This window comes from Eleutherodactylus coqui, chromosome 7, assembly GCF_035609145.1.
Source record: "Eleutherodactylus coqui strain aEleCoq1 chromosome 7, aEleCoq1.hap1, whole genome shotgun sequence".
Taxonomy (NCBI): domain Eukaryota; kingdom Metazoa; phylum Chordata; class Amphibia; order Anura; family Eleutherodactylidae; genus Eleutherodactylus; species Eleutherodactylus coqui.
In genome coordinates, this window is record NC_089843.1 from 63,181,261 (window position 1) to 63,195,180 (window position 13,920).

The window sequence follows — 13,920 nt, forward strand, 5'->3', positions numbered from 1 at the left end:
TGAGCGTTACTCCCTAGGCGTTCATTTTCTGTAGGCATAAAAATCATTGTTGGCTCGTCCACTTTAAACAGCGAACGTTCAGTCAACGATGAACAAGTCAACAATGCACCTGCCTGTCTAAACAGGCTGCACGAGTGCGAACGAGCTGGTGAGGACGTCCCCGGCTAGTTTGCTCATGCGAACGACAATCGTGCCGTCTAAGAAGCCTTAGCTCCACTTGGCAGCTGAAGATTGACGCTTAGGTTTATAAAAGGACTCTATGCTTCATCTTCAGCTCCTGAGAGGAGCCGAAAGGCAACAATGATCGCCAAAAAGGGCGCAATGCTTGGGTGAGTGCTACCAGACCATTCATTTCAGCGATCAGCAGAGGTCTCAGCACCCGGTTAAAACTGATCAAAACTTTTGACCTGTCGTTCAGACATGCCAAAAGCTTTTAAAACGTGTAGTTACTAGAGATGAGTGAGTATACTCGCTAAGGAACATTGCTCGAGCGAGTAGTGCCTTAGCCAAGTATCTCCCCGCTCGTCTCTAAAGAGTCGGGGGCTGGCGGGGAGATCTCTCTCCCCCTGCCGCAACTCACCTGTCACCTGCGCCGGCCCCCAAATCTTTAGAGACGAGCGGGGAGATACTCGGCTAAGGCACTACTCGCTCGAGTAATGTGCCGTAGCGAGTATACTCGCTCATCTCTAGTAGTTACCCTTCAAGAGAAATTTCACATGTATTCAAACACTCAAATACGTAATGCCTATTTCACAAAAATCGAGGGTGAGGACAAACGGTTAAGTGGCAATGATTTTGAAAAAAAAAATACAAAAAGTCGTATTTCAATTGGGATGAATTCTAACAAATTTCTTGTTTAATGAATATAACATTTTTTTCCCAACACACATAGTAGTAAAGCATAGTGCAAGCTTCAATAAATCCCCTAGAAATAGGGTTTACGTTAGTCAAACATTATAAAAACATTGTACTTGAAAATATTAACTCATGCAGACAGAACAGGTACACTCATCTCAACCACAAGTGCTTAAGTCAGTCACAAAAAAAGTAAATGAACCTCATCATCAGGCTGATGGCTGTTCATACATCCAGAAGCGGAACAAAGAGGAATGATGTGAAACAAAGTAAAATCAGTCCAGTCATAGGTGCTGTTTACTTATTAAAATGAGGATCAAGATGGCAAATTAGCAATGCAGCCTTGACTAACACAGCGAAATCATTTACATCGGTATTCAGTAGCGCGATCGCCTTTCCTGACCTCCAACGTAAAAAAACATCAAGTTCAAAATAATGCAACAAGCAGACTTCAGGAAAACTCCAGAAATGCTACTAGATCTCCTTGAAAATAAGCAGAAAAAGATGCTGATCGAGCGCCGAACGGGGCACAAAATATACAGTGGAGTGACTTCAATTAAAATCCTATTCAGCATTGGCACCTCTTACTCAAAGACAAGTGAATTAATGCAAGACATTGCCGAACCTCTTAGTGCATAAGGCTTTCAAAACTAGTTCACACCCTGACATAGTCTAATCAGTGCTGACCGTGTCGGGGTAGGGACGCCCCATTGACAAGTTGAATGGTAACATCCATTTATCAGTTTATTCACACATTTTCAAGAGAAATAACAGGAACAGAACAATGTAAAGCTCAAAGACAAAGGTGCTTCCGTTATTTCATGGAGAATACAAATATTAAAACAGATGTCAGAAGGGATGACCGGTTGTCCTTAAAGGGAACCCGTCTGGATGATCATAGCGTCTGATCGGCATTTGGGTGTGGTAGAGCTGAAGGATATCGAGGTTTGTGGGAAAAGATTCAGCAGAACTTGTCATTTAGCACGTTAAAAAGGGAACCCATCATAACCTTCGAGCCACATAAACACCATTATGGCGCTCAAAAGGTGAGGGAACAGGCAGAGTGTTTGATACTGACCAGCACTCCATTCCTGCATTGTGTCCCCGCAAAGTTGCAGAGCACACACACTGAGTGCGTGTGGCAACTTCACAGGGATACAGCACAGGAAAGGGCCGCACGGTATCAAAGACCAATCCCTGGGCTCTCCATTCCCTGACCTTTTCGCCCCATAGTGTAGTTTATGGGGCTTAAATGCCATGACCGGTTTCCTTTAAATATCGGCTCATTCCGGGCTTAGGGGTCCAGTGGGTGGTCCTATTGGATTGACAGCCTTTACTGTGCATTCAGAGATCACTTTCAATCATTAAAGGGGTTGGTTTTCCAATGGCTTAAAATTGCTCCACAACCACTCTGTACTTCCAGGTTCCTGCTGACCAGGACATGTGACTGCTGCTGCCAATCCATAGCCACAGCAGTGATCTTCTATAGTCTGTCTTTGGCTGCAACAGTCACATGTCCTGCTCAGCAGCAACCAGCAAGTATAGGGTGGCTGTGGAGCACTTTTAAGTCACGGGAAAACCCCTTTAAAATAGCAATACCCTCTGGACTCCTAAACCCAGAATGAGCAGAGATTTATAGCAATAAATGAGAAGTTGTACCACATCTTTTCTGCAAAGACTATATATCAATCTGCTTCATGACATCCTACCCACAGATAGGACTGTATGTACAACCCTTTAAGAAGCGGCTCTTCACATAAGAAGCTATGCTTAAATCATTTTACCCAACTCGTCCTTCTCATGAAAAATCCTGTTCAACCTCGTCATAACGAATGCCCAGAAATCAAAAATTTGCAGTGACTTTTAAAATCTCCTCCTGGGCTCCCTCTTACATCTCCTACTGTCCTAAGAAATAATCCTAGACTTACTCTGTATGATGTAAGGGTAGCTGGCAGAACTTTGGGCACCTTAAGGAAACTATATTAAAAGTTTTCCACTAAATTCCAGGTGTTGTAAAAGTATTGAGAAAAACAGATTCTACATTTCTTGTTCTAGAGACACAATTGCTCTAACAGGTCACGGAGGCACTTATAACGGACTGCATATTACAGTATATAGGCATATACCTCAGGTTAGGTGGATTCGTATTTCATGTAATCTTCTAAGCACGTACATTTAATAAAATATATACCATAAGTACAAGGTAATAGGATTTCAAATTCTGTTATAAAATTTCATAACTTTTTAGGTTTAGAATCAATTTATATATTTACTCTAATGCGGATTCAAAGCTTTCCAAACACCCTGCTTTCGCCCAGTACTACTACTGTATAAGCATTATGGGAGTTATCCCTAAAATCAATGCCTATACATATATAGATTATATTCTTTATGACTGTTTTGCAAACATTGGAATTTAGTATGCCAACAGAATATTCCAAAACTTGTTCATTGTTAGAAAACAGCATATTTCCTGTTAATTCATTGGTTTTCTAATAACTTTAGTAATTTCTTTATAGTGATAAATCTAATATATGCATCAATATGGTCACAGAAAGTCCAGTGAACCAAAACGGTGAGAATAAAAGGTGGGGAAAAAGTAACATTTTTTTTTTTAATTTATCCATTTCGTAGGGGGAAGAAAAAAAATGACAAAAAACCTCCATGATGTACAAGTAAAATTATAACAAAAATGTAATTTTCACTATAGTGCGTTTTTTAAATGAAATTTAAAAAAAATTAAAAAAAACAATAAGATACATGCAAATAAATAAAATAAGACTGAGGTATCACTGAAAAAGTTGAGGATTTGTTAATTCAATATAGGATATTTTATACATGGAACTATATGGGGGAACCTCCCCCCCAAGGGAACCCCCCCCCCAAAAAAAAATAAAAAGTTTGTCTAGTTGATAAAAGAAAATATATTAAATAAGAAAATCTCATTGTGTCTAAATGATGAAAATAAAAAAACAAAAAAACACAAATGTTTGTGTGCGGGATAACTTTTTCAAAAAATTCCCTGCAACAAAACTCTTCTAACATTGCATAACAAACTTCAGGAGAAAAAAAAAAACAAAACTTTTGAAGACTTTTAGAATATAATAAACTTCAATAACTAATGGAAATACAACGTGGATGAAAAAGAATTGCAGAAATTAACAGAACTGCAAAAACATGGAGGATTTAGAAAGAAATGTATCCCAAGATACTGCAGTAAAAGTCATGACAAGTTATGGGCCCCAGCGAAATGCATCAACTCTTGTGATGTAACACATAGGCAGGCGCAGTACAACAGACACATTTGCTACTCTACAAGATAAACATAAAAGCATGAATAAGGCGGAAGGTGTAAAATGTCACAGATAATAAAAACAAGGGCCCTTGTGGCAAACGGACAGAGTCTTATGGACTGGATCACAATTTCCCTTATTGAGCTAGATGCATCTTAACGGCTTTCTTCCATCTCCAAAAATCGCAGGGAGCAGGGGCGCAGGATAAATAAAAACCCATTATGTCTTTGGCAAACATATTTATTAAAATAGTTTGACACTTAACCCTCTACAGCGGCGCCCGGATCCGTGAGGCAGGAGGACCTCAGGTCTTTCACTTCGGATTGAATTCCAGAACCGTCATCAATCTGGTAGACTCGGGACCCTGCCCTTTGATGGTCAGTAGAAGTAACTTGCTGGTTACTAAGGCAGCAAGGCATTCCTTCCTTCATAATAATACTAAAACATCTTTCCATCTACAACATTTCGTAGCACAGTCGTGTTAGTCTTCTTACTGACAAGCTTAAAGTAAGAATTGCAATTTTAATGGTTAGAAACAATTTGTTCGATGTGGTCTTCTTCAGTAGTTGGGAGCCAGTTTTGACCACAGACCTTCTTGAAACCCGAATATTAGCTTTGATATTTCATTGTTATATCTCAAGAGAGCCGATGGACGTTTCATTTCACCATTCGTCTGGCCTCTGCTTTGTGGTGTCATAAGCTCGGATTACTTCGGACTGTGAGACAATGCCATTCTCATCCTGGGAGAAAGCGTACCCATCTGTGGAAAACAGGAGGAACATTTTTGGGAACGGTATAACACATTTAGGCACTGTTCATATTGCGGTTATGGCTTATCAAGTGCCATGACGGATATGATGGCTCCATTATGATCTGCTTTATAAGGAAATCGCATCGACACATAATGGAGCCTCCAGCTTTCCATTCTTTTTAATGGATAGAATAATGAAACATGCAGCGCAAGCCTAATGAAAAGTTTGAAGAGCCTTACTCATTTTCAGAAATCATGGTGCAAACTTGAGCAAATGTACTTCTAGACTGATTTAAAATGTAGTTACTGTAATAAAGTGTAACAATACATTATTAGGAATACAGGTTAATCAAAGCTGTAAAAGATCTAAAGAGAAAACTAGGGTTGAACTAGTGGGGAAAGTCTAAAAAAAAAAATCAGTATAATTGATGAAACCGATAAACAAAAAAAGTGGGGGGAAAAAATAAAAAATAGAACAACCACCTTAATAATGGGCCATGCAAAGAAATACAAATACAGTTAAAGTTCATAAACCCCCGAAGTCAAGATAAGGTAAAAGTCATTGATATAAGCCACAAGGATTAAAATAAGTAAGTACAGATGTAGCAAACATTAACTTGACATGTATTGTGTGATAATGTAAAGAGACTTCAGTTTCGGAACCAAATTCTGTAATTGTGGGGGGAGGGGTATCTTACCTATACTTTATCCTCCCTTCCTGGACCCTAAGTTCCGCTCTATTGGTACTTCGTTTTTAGACGGCCATCATGGCCACTGCTATTCTCCAGTGATCTAATAGACATTGTGAAGTGCTCGGATTGACCAATGCTGATCGTGTGAGTAGTGGTGGCCAGTCACAAAGCAGCTACAGTGTACTTGTGGCCCCAACACTACCAAATGCACTATAGATGCTTTGGTAGTCTAAGGCTGGCAGTAGGTATCTTGGCCACCTGAAAAATGGAACTGAAACCAATGGAACGAAGGGCCAGGAAGACAAGATTAAGTACAGGTAAGATAGCCCTCCACCCCCTGGTCCCAGGACACAACTTTGTCCCAAATCCGGGTCGCTTTCACTACAATTTACTAGAATGGTGTAAATCAAGTTATGATACACCAGTCTTGTTAAAAATCTCTACATCAGTAAGTACTCAACCTGTTAGGTCCAAACAGTCATACAGTTCATTTTTGAAATCCAGGTAATAAATCCAGCAGGTTAACTTTTGTTTTCCACTAGATAACCAATATTATATTGCAAAGTTAATAAAAGTATGCTGTAACTACTGAGGCTGAAGTACGGGCATAGATTTTGGCAATTCGCACAAAGCTTTACTGGATTGTCTCATCTGGACAATCGTTTTTCAAAGAGAAGCCACTACAACGATCAGCTGATTTCTATAAGTTTAGCTGTCGATATCCCTATCGGAATTTGTAGGTGGCAGTGGCAAGAGAGAATATGCCATTACATGGTGCCCATTTAAATGAATAAGTGTCTATCGTATCTTATACATAGTCATGCAGAGTCCGATTTACTCTTTACAGTGGCTTTATGCTCTTGCCAATAGAAGAGAATGTACTGAGTGGGGCAGCCCCTTTTGCATCCATATGCTTTAGTAGGGCATAAGGATACGGCTTGTTTAGTTAGGTCAACTCATTTAAGAAACCTGCATTTTCGAAGTTCTACATTAAATTATACATTTTGATATAGCAGACAGGAACTTACGAAGAAGGTTTTGTTGTACAGACTCTGAACGATAAATGTTGACTGTGTTCTTCTTGAAAACATTTTTCAGCAGCTGTGCCCTCTCTGTTAAACTACGGGAATACAAAAACATTGGAATCATGATAAATATCTAGTGATGAAAATACGTTTTCATAATTGAAATATAATTTTACCAGACCGGAGAGTTCTTATGCTTTTTCTGTCATTTGAAATAGGTCACCCTAACTAGGGTCTGTGGGACCCATCAGGGGTTAATAAGAGTGAGGTGAACACAGTTTGCTTCCCCCCAGTTTCTTCAATAAATGCATGGTCTCCATGGGGCCAACATTAACCCCTTAGTGACGAAGCCTGTTTGCGCCTTAGTGACGGAGCCAAATTTTGGAAATCTGACATGCGTCGTTCAACGTAGCATAACTCCGTAAAGGCTTTACATATCCAAGTGATTCTGACATTGTTTTTTCGCCACATGTTGTACTTCATTTTGGTTGTAAAAAGAGACCGATATAATTTGTGTATATTTATTAAAAGTACCAATATTGGAGAAATTTTGAAAAAATTGTCATTTTTTCAAATTTTCAACTGTAATATCTCAAAATGTCCAAACATACTGTACAAATTTTTGATAAGATATATATTTCCATCTGTTTACTTTATTCTGAATGCACACTTGAAAAACTTGTGGTTTTTTTTAACCATTTATAGGACGTACAAATTTAACATTACTTTTCAGCATTTTGAGGAACACTGTTTTCCTGCACCAAGCCAAGTTTGCAAAGGCTCATGAGTGTCAGAATAATAGATACCCCCCCCCCCCCCAAATGACCCCATTTTAAAAACTACACCCCTTAATGTATTCACTGAGGGGTGTCATGAGTATTTTGACCCTACCAGTTTTTTTCAGGAATTAATTCAATTTAGAGGAGAAAAAATACAATTTCATAGTTTTGCAAATATGTCATTTTAAAGACATATTTTTTTTCCTATATTGCCCATGAAAATGAGGATTTACACCCCAAAATGGATACCCCCGTTTCTCCCGTGTTCAGAAACATACCCATTGTGGCCCTAATCTTATGTCTGGATGCACAACGGGACCCAAAACGAAAGGAGTAGTCGGTGTCTTTCAGAACATAAATTTTGCTTGAAGGCGTTTTAGGCCCCATAGCACTTTTGTAGAGCTCTTGAGCGGCCAAAACCAAAGAGAACCCCCACAAGTGACCCCATTTTGAAAACTAGACCGCTTAACGAATTTATCTAGGGGTGTACTGCCCATTTTGACCCCACAGTTTTTGAATGAATTCAAGCAAAGCAAAAGGAAAAAAATGTGATTTTCGTTTTTTGGGCAATTCTGTCGTTTTAAAAACTGCTTTTTTGGTACAGCACACACATGAATGAAGCCTTGCACCCCAAAATGGATACCCCTGTTTGTCCCGTGTTCAGAGACATACCCATTGTGGCCCTAATCTTATGTGTGGATGCACAACGGGGCCCAAAATGAAAGACGCAGTCGGTGGCTTTCAGAACAGAAATTTAGCATGACGGTGATTTAGGCCCCATTGCCCACTTGTAGAGCCCTTGAGCGGCCAAAACGACAGAACCGCCACAAATGACCCCATTTTGAAAACTAGACCCCTTAACAAATTTATCTAGGCGTGTACTGCGTATTTTTACCCTACAATTTTTGAATAAATCTAAGCAAAGCAGTAGGGAAAAAAAATTACAATTTTCATTTTTTTGGCATTTGTATCAATTTAAAAACAGTTTTTTTTGTGCAGCACACATAGGAATGAAGACTTTCACCCCAAAATGGATACCCCTGTTTGTCCCGTGTTCAGAAGCATACCCCTTGTGGCCCTAATCTACTTAATGGAGACATGGCTAGGCCTATAATGGAAGGAGCACCCGTTTGATTTCAGGGTACAATGGAATAAATTCCAGGCCCCATCGCCCACTTGTAGAGCCACTGAACGTCCAAAACTATAAAGAACCCCCTCAAATGACCCCATTTTAAAAACTAGACCCCTCAATGAATACATCTAGGGGTGTACTGTGTATTTTGACCCCACAGTATTTGAATAAATCTAAGCAAAGCAGAAGGAAAAAATAACGATTTTCATTTTTTGGCAATTTTGTCAATTTAAAAACTGGTTTTTTTGTACAGTTTACATAGGAATGAAGACATTCACCCCAAAATGGATACCCCCGTTTGTCCCGTGTTCAAAAACATACCCATTGTGGCCCTAATCTACTTATAGGACACATGGTTAGGCCTGTAATGCAGGGAACACCCGTTGGATTGCAGGGCACAACTGAATAAATTCCAGGCCCCATTGTTCATTTGTACGGAATAAAAATTGACTCCCTAAAAATACTCCCCCCCTCCCCCCCTCTGCGCCCTTTTCGCCGATTCCCCAAATCTTAGATAAAAGTAATAATGTGAACTGTGTGGTATTTCCGAAGACAGGGGTAATTACGGAGGCTGGTTGGGATGGGTACATGGGGCAATAAAACCGGTATTCCCCCTCCTCTCATGCTTTTTGGGGGTCATTTCTTGACCTCAGTGGTGGGTATGGGGTGTAAAAAGTGGCACTCTGTGAGTCTCCGTAAGCTTGATGAGGTGTGGCGGTCTCGCACAGAAGACGCTCAACAAGCTGCTCCTGGAACTGCAGGAAGGCGAATGTTCCCGGGGCTTCTTGTAAATTACGTATTACAGGTAGCGGTCTGAATAACGCCGGGCTCACACGGCCGTAGGTGGAATCCACTTGCGGAGGCCCGCAGCGGATCCCGGCTGTGACCCTGCGTACGGCTGCGTAATGTACTGCGCATAACTGCGTACTCACACAGGCGGTCATGCGCAGTACTTTTTTTAAATTTGTATTTCCCGCACAGTCGCCTAGCGATGACACGGGTACCCGCAGCCCGTATACAATGTAGTTGCGTATGGGCTGCGGGTATATCCGCGACCATGGAGCACAATGGGCTCTATGTTGCGGATATCCGCGGTAAAATAGAACCTGCTGCGTTCTCTTTTCTGCGAGTGGATTACGCAATTCCGACCTACTAATGTGAGCGGAATTGTGTAATCCAATGCGATTGATCTGCGTATTACCGCGGATCAGAAGCATGCGGAATCCGTAATTCCTATCCGGTCATGTGAGACCGACCTAAGGTAGATCGCTACCTTTTTATCACATAATCGGGGACCACTCAACGAGGCCACCCGTCACTGCTCCAGGCTCTCGGCGACCGTTGGTCGCTGGGAGCAAGGAGATTTTAAATTTCCTGGGCTCCTCGACTCCTGCGCATGTGTTTTGCCGGCGGTCGCATGTGCAGAATCCGGGAAAGTTCACGGAGGAAGATCGCGTCGGGGTGCAAATACGGAGGCCTCTGGTAAAAAGTTTCATCTCCTCTCACCGATCGCATCAGTGAGGGGAGATGAAGCTTCACCTTTTTTTTTTACTTTTACGTGACCGCCATTATCCATTGGATAACGGCGAACACGTGACAAGGAACCGCTCACAGCGGCCCCCCGTAAAATCTCCAGGCTCTCGGCTAAGTTTTGTAGCCAGGAGCAGGGAGATTTTAAATTATCCTGGCAATCCACAGCTTTTGCGCATGCGTCCGCCATCTTGGCGACAGGCGCGTGCGCAGAAGCTGGGGTAAGGTCCGCGGATAAATCCGCGGGCCTTAGGTACGTCATTTCATCCTCCCTCACGGATATGATCCATGGGGGGAGATGAAACGCAAGCTTTTAAAACTTTTTAAAACTTTTTTTTTTACTTTACATGATCACTGTCATCCATTGGATGACAGTGATCATGTCCCCAGTGACATCCCTCTGCTCTTGGCTACACATGGCAGCCAAGAGCAGAGGGATTTTAAATTTCCCAGGGCTCAAGCCCGTCTGTGCACGCGCCCGATGTCAATCATCGGGCGCGCATGCGCAGACGGGGATTCGGGTCCCGGGACATCAGGGAGGACTTAGGTGAGTATTTTCAGCTCCCCTCATGGATCCGATCCATGAGGGGAGGTGAAACTGACTTTTTTTAAAAAACTTTTTCGCGATCGCCGCTATCCAATGGATAGCAGCGATCGCGGGCCCGGGGACCGCTCACAGCGGTCCCCAGTAACACCTCCTGGTTCCCGGCTATCTTCAGGAGCTGGGAGCCAGGAGATTTTAAATTTGCCAGGGGCTCCCGGGCTTCTGCGCATGCGCCTGACGTCATCGTCTGGCGCGCATGCGCAGAAGACCACTGGCGGGTCCGGGAGGACCCGAACTCCGGGGGACATCGCCGACAAGCCAGGTATGAATTTTCAGCTGCTCTGATGGATCCGATCCATCAGAGCAGCTGAATATCTGTCATTTTACAGTTTTGTTTACTTTTTTGCGATCGGCGCTATTCATTTTATAGCGCCGATCGCAATGCCGGGGGGGGACTGCCCGCATCCTGGGATGACAGCTCCATGCTGTCGGCTACCTGCGGGCAACGACAGCATGGAGCTGTCACGTCCTCAGGCAAGTGGGCATCAATCCAAAGAGGATGCATAAAACTACGTCCTCTAGGATTAAAGCCCACTTACTGAGGACGTAGTTTCCCGATGGGGCAGTCGTTAAGGGGTTAAAGGTGTTATACAAAATAGGTGACCGTCTATCCATAGGATAGGTGATAAACGTCTGAATGGTGGGAGTCTATTGCCAAGACCCCCAACGATCCCAAGAATGGGGCTTCAGTTTCCACCATCATCCTCGATATGGGCTCACTGTACCCCCTTTGGTGAGAAGGAAACTTGAATAGAGTAATGGCCGACATTTGCGGCATTGTTCCATTCATTTCAATGGAGCTAATGGAGATAATTGAGCATTGTGTGCTTAGATATTTCTGTCAGCTCTGTTGAAATGACTATGCTGCAGTGCTTCATTCAATCTGAAGTCATTCCGGGTGGGAGAAGTGATCCCACAGTGCAGAGAAGAAGGGCAGACAAGACTCCCATTTCTTGGGATCAGTGGGGGTCTAAGCGGTCAGACCCCCATGATCAGACTTTTATCACCCATAGTGTGAATAGGTGATAACAATTTATCCTGGTACAACCCCTTTAAATTACAGACAAGGATTGGAGATGGAGGCGACACACGTACTTGACCGCTGACTAGACAATTTATACTGCAATGAGACGTGTCATCCGTCCTGTATTAACCCCTTCAGTGGCAGGTTTATTATTACCATGTCATGCCTCACAGGGTAGGTTTTTTTTAAATAAGTGAACAATGCAATTTAATCTCGCAAGTATTGAAAGTATTGTGCTACTTTAACAATTGGTATTATGGCAGGGAAGTCTACAGGGCTTGTTGCGCTGAGTATGTAGTAAAAACCCCGGAAAATTTTAGACGACAGCTCAGTGCTCTGCACATTTCAGCACTAGAGCTGTCCACGGAAATCTTCCAGGGTTTAACTGCATGTCAGTGCAGCAAGCCCCGGAGATTTTCTGGGTGTGCCACTAAAGGGGTTAATAAGAATAACAGCATAGTGCTAACCTAAGGGGGAAACCCTTCATTAATTTACTCTATTACAATTTATTTTGAGTTCTGCTGTACTTTTGGAAAAGCTATAACATATAGATATTCACTGAATTTAAAGAGTACTCTTCTGGCGTGTGCATGTATATTTCTACTGTAGGAATCCAAGGCTGACAATCGAAGCTCTGCTGCTTTATTGCAGATTTGCACATGGACTAAACTCTGGCTTTTCTGTGTGGAATCAATGAAACAAGTAGCACACTACTTATATACGTGGCGGCGACAAAAATCTGCCAGGACCCGCAAACGCATGAATACATTGTGGATTGTTCTCCAATGTGCTGCAGACTTTGGGATAGAATTCATGTCAAATCTAAAACATGAATGGAATCTTACATAAATGGACAACATGGGAAGAAACCCGTAAGTTCAACAGCTTAACGCAATAGTTACTGTAAAAATGTTAGAAAAAAAAAAAAGTGTACAGGTTCCATAGAAAAGAAAAAGAAAAATGGGGAGAACATATTATAAAAGGAGTGTGTATACTCCATGGGGGATGGGTTTCAATTTCTGGAAGAGAAAAAAATATATAATACCTAATGTGGCTGCACGCAAATGGTATGGCATGTGTAACGCAGCTACTGAAAGGATAATCAATAGGAACATCTACAAGGAGTACAGATTGTACCATATCTATAGGAACATGTACAAGGAGCACATTGTACTATATCTATAGGAACATGTACAAGGAGAACACATTGTACCATATCTATAGGAACATGTACAAGGAGCACATTGTACCATATCTATAGAAACATGTACAAGGCGCGCACATTGTACCATATCTATAGGAACATGTACGAAAGGATGACACATTGTACCATATCTATCTATAGGAACATGTACAAGGAGCGCACATTGTACCATATCTATAGTAACATGTACAAGGAGCGCACATTGTACCATATCTATAGGAACACGTACAAGGAGCGCACATTGTACCATATCTATAGGAACATGTACAAGGAGCGCACATTGTACCATATCTATAGGAACATGTACAAGGAGCGCACATTGTACCATATCTATAGGAACATGTACAAGGAGCGCACATTGTACCATATCTATAGGAACATGTACAAGGAGCGCACATTGTACCATATCTATAGGAACACGTACAAGGAGCGCACATTGTACCATATCTATAGGAACACGTACAAGGAGCGCACATTGTACCATATCTATAGGAACACGTACAAGGAGCGCACATTGTACCATATCTATAGGAACATGTACAAGGAGCGCACATTGTACCATATCTATAGGAACATGTACAAGGAGAACACATTGTACCATATCTATAGGAACATGTACAAGGAGGACACATTGTACCATATCTATAGGAACAAGTACAAGGAGGACACATTGTACCATATCTATAGGAACATGTACAAGGAGAACACATTGTACCACATCCACAGGAACATGTACAAGGAGCACACATTGTACCATATCTATAGGATCATGTACAAGGAGCGCACATTGTACCATATCTATAGGATCATGTACAAGGAGCACACATTGTACCATATCTATAGGAACATGTACAAGGAGCACACATTGTACCATATCTATAGGAACATGTACGAAAGGATGACACATTGTACCATATCTATAGGAACATGTACAAGGAGCGCACATTGTACCATATCTATAGGAACATGTACAAGGAGGACACATTGTACCATATCTATAGGAACATGTACAAGGAGGACACATTGTACCA

General features: G+C 41.9%; 1 protein-coding gene across 4 annotated transcripts in view; it reads right to left on the minus strand.

Moving 5' to 3' along the window:
- Positions 1-510: 510 nt before the first annotated feature.
- ATP8A1 (ATPase phospholipid transporting 8A1) overlaps positions 511-13,920 on the minus strand; it is a 197,879-nt gene continuing 184,469 nt past the window's right edge. For all 4 annotated transcript variants that reach the window (XM_066573135.1, XM_066573136.1, XM_066573134.1 and 1 more), the window contains 2 exons: positions 6,620-6,711; positions 511-4,908 (listed from right to left, as the gene is read on the minus strand). In XM_066573135.1, coding sequence (XP_066429232.1) covers positions 4,811-4,908; positions 6,620-6,711 — 190 coding nt within the window. In that variant the 3' untranslated portion in view covers positions 511-4,810. The remainder of the gene's footprint in view (positions 4,909-6,619; positions 6,712-13,920) is intronic.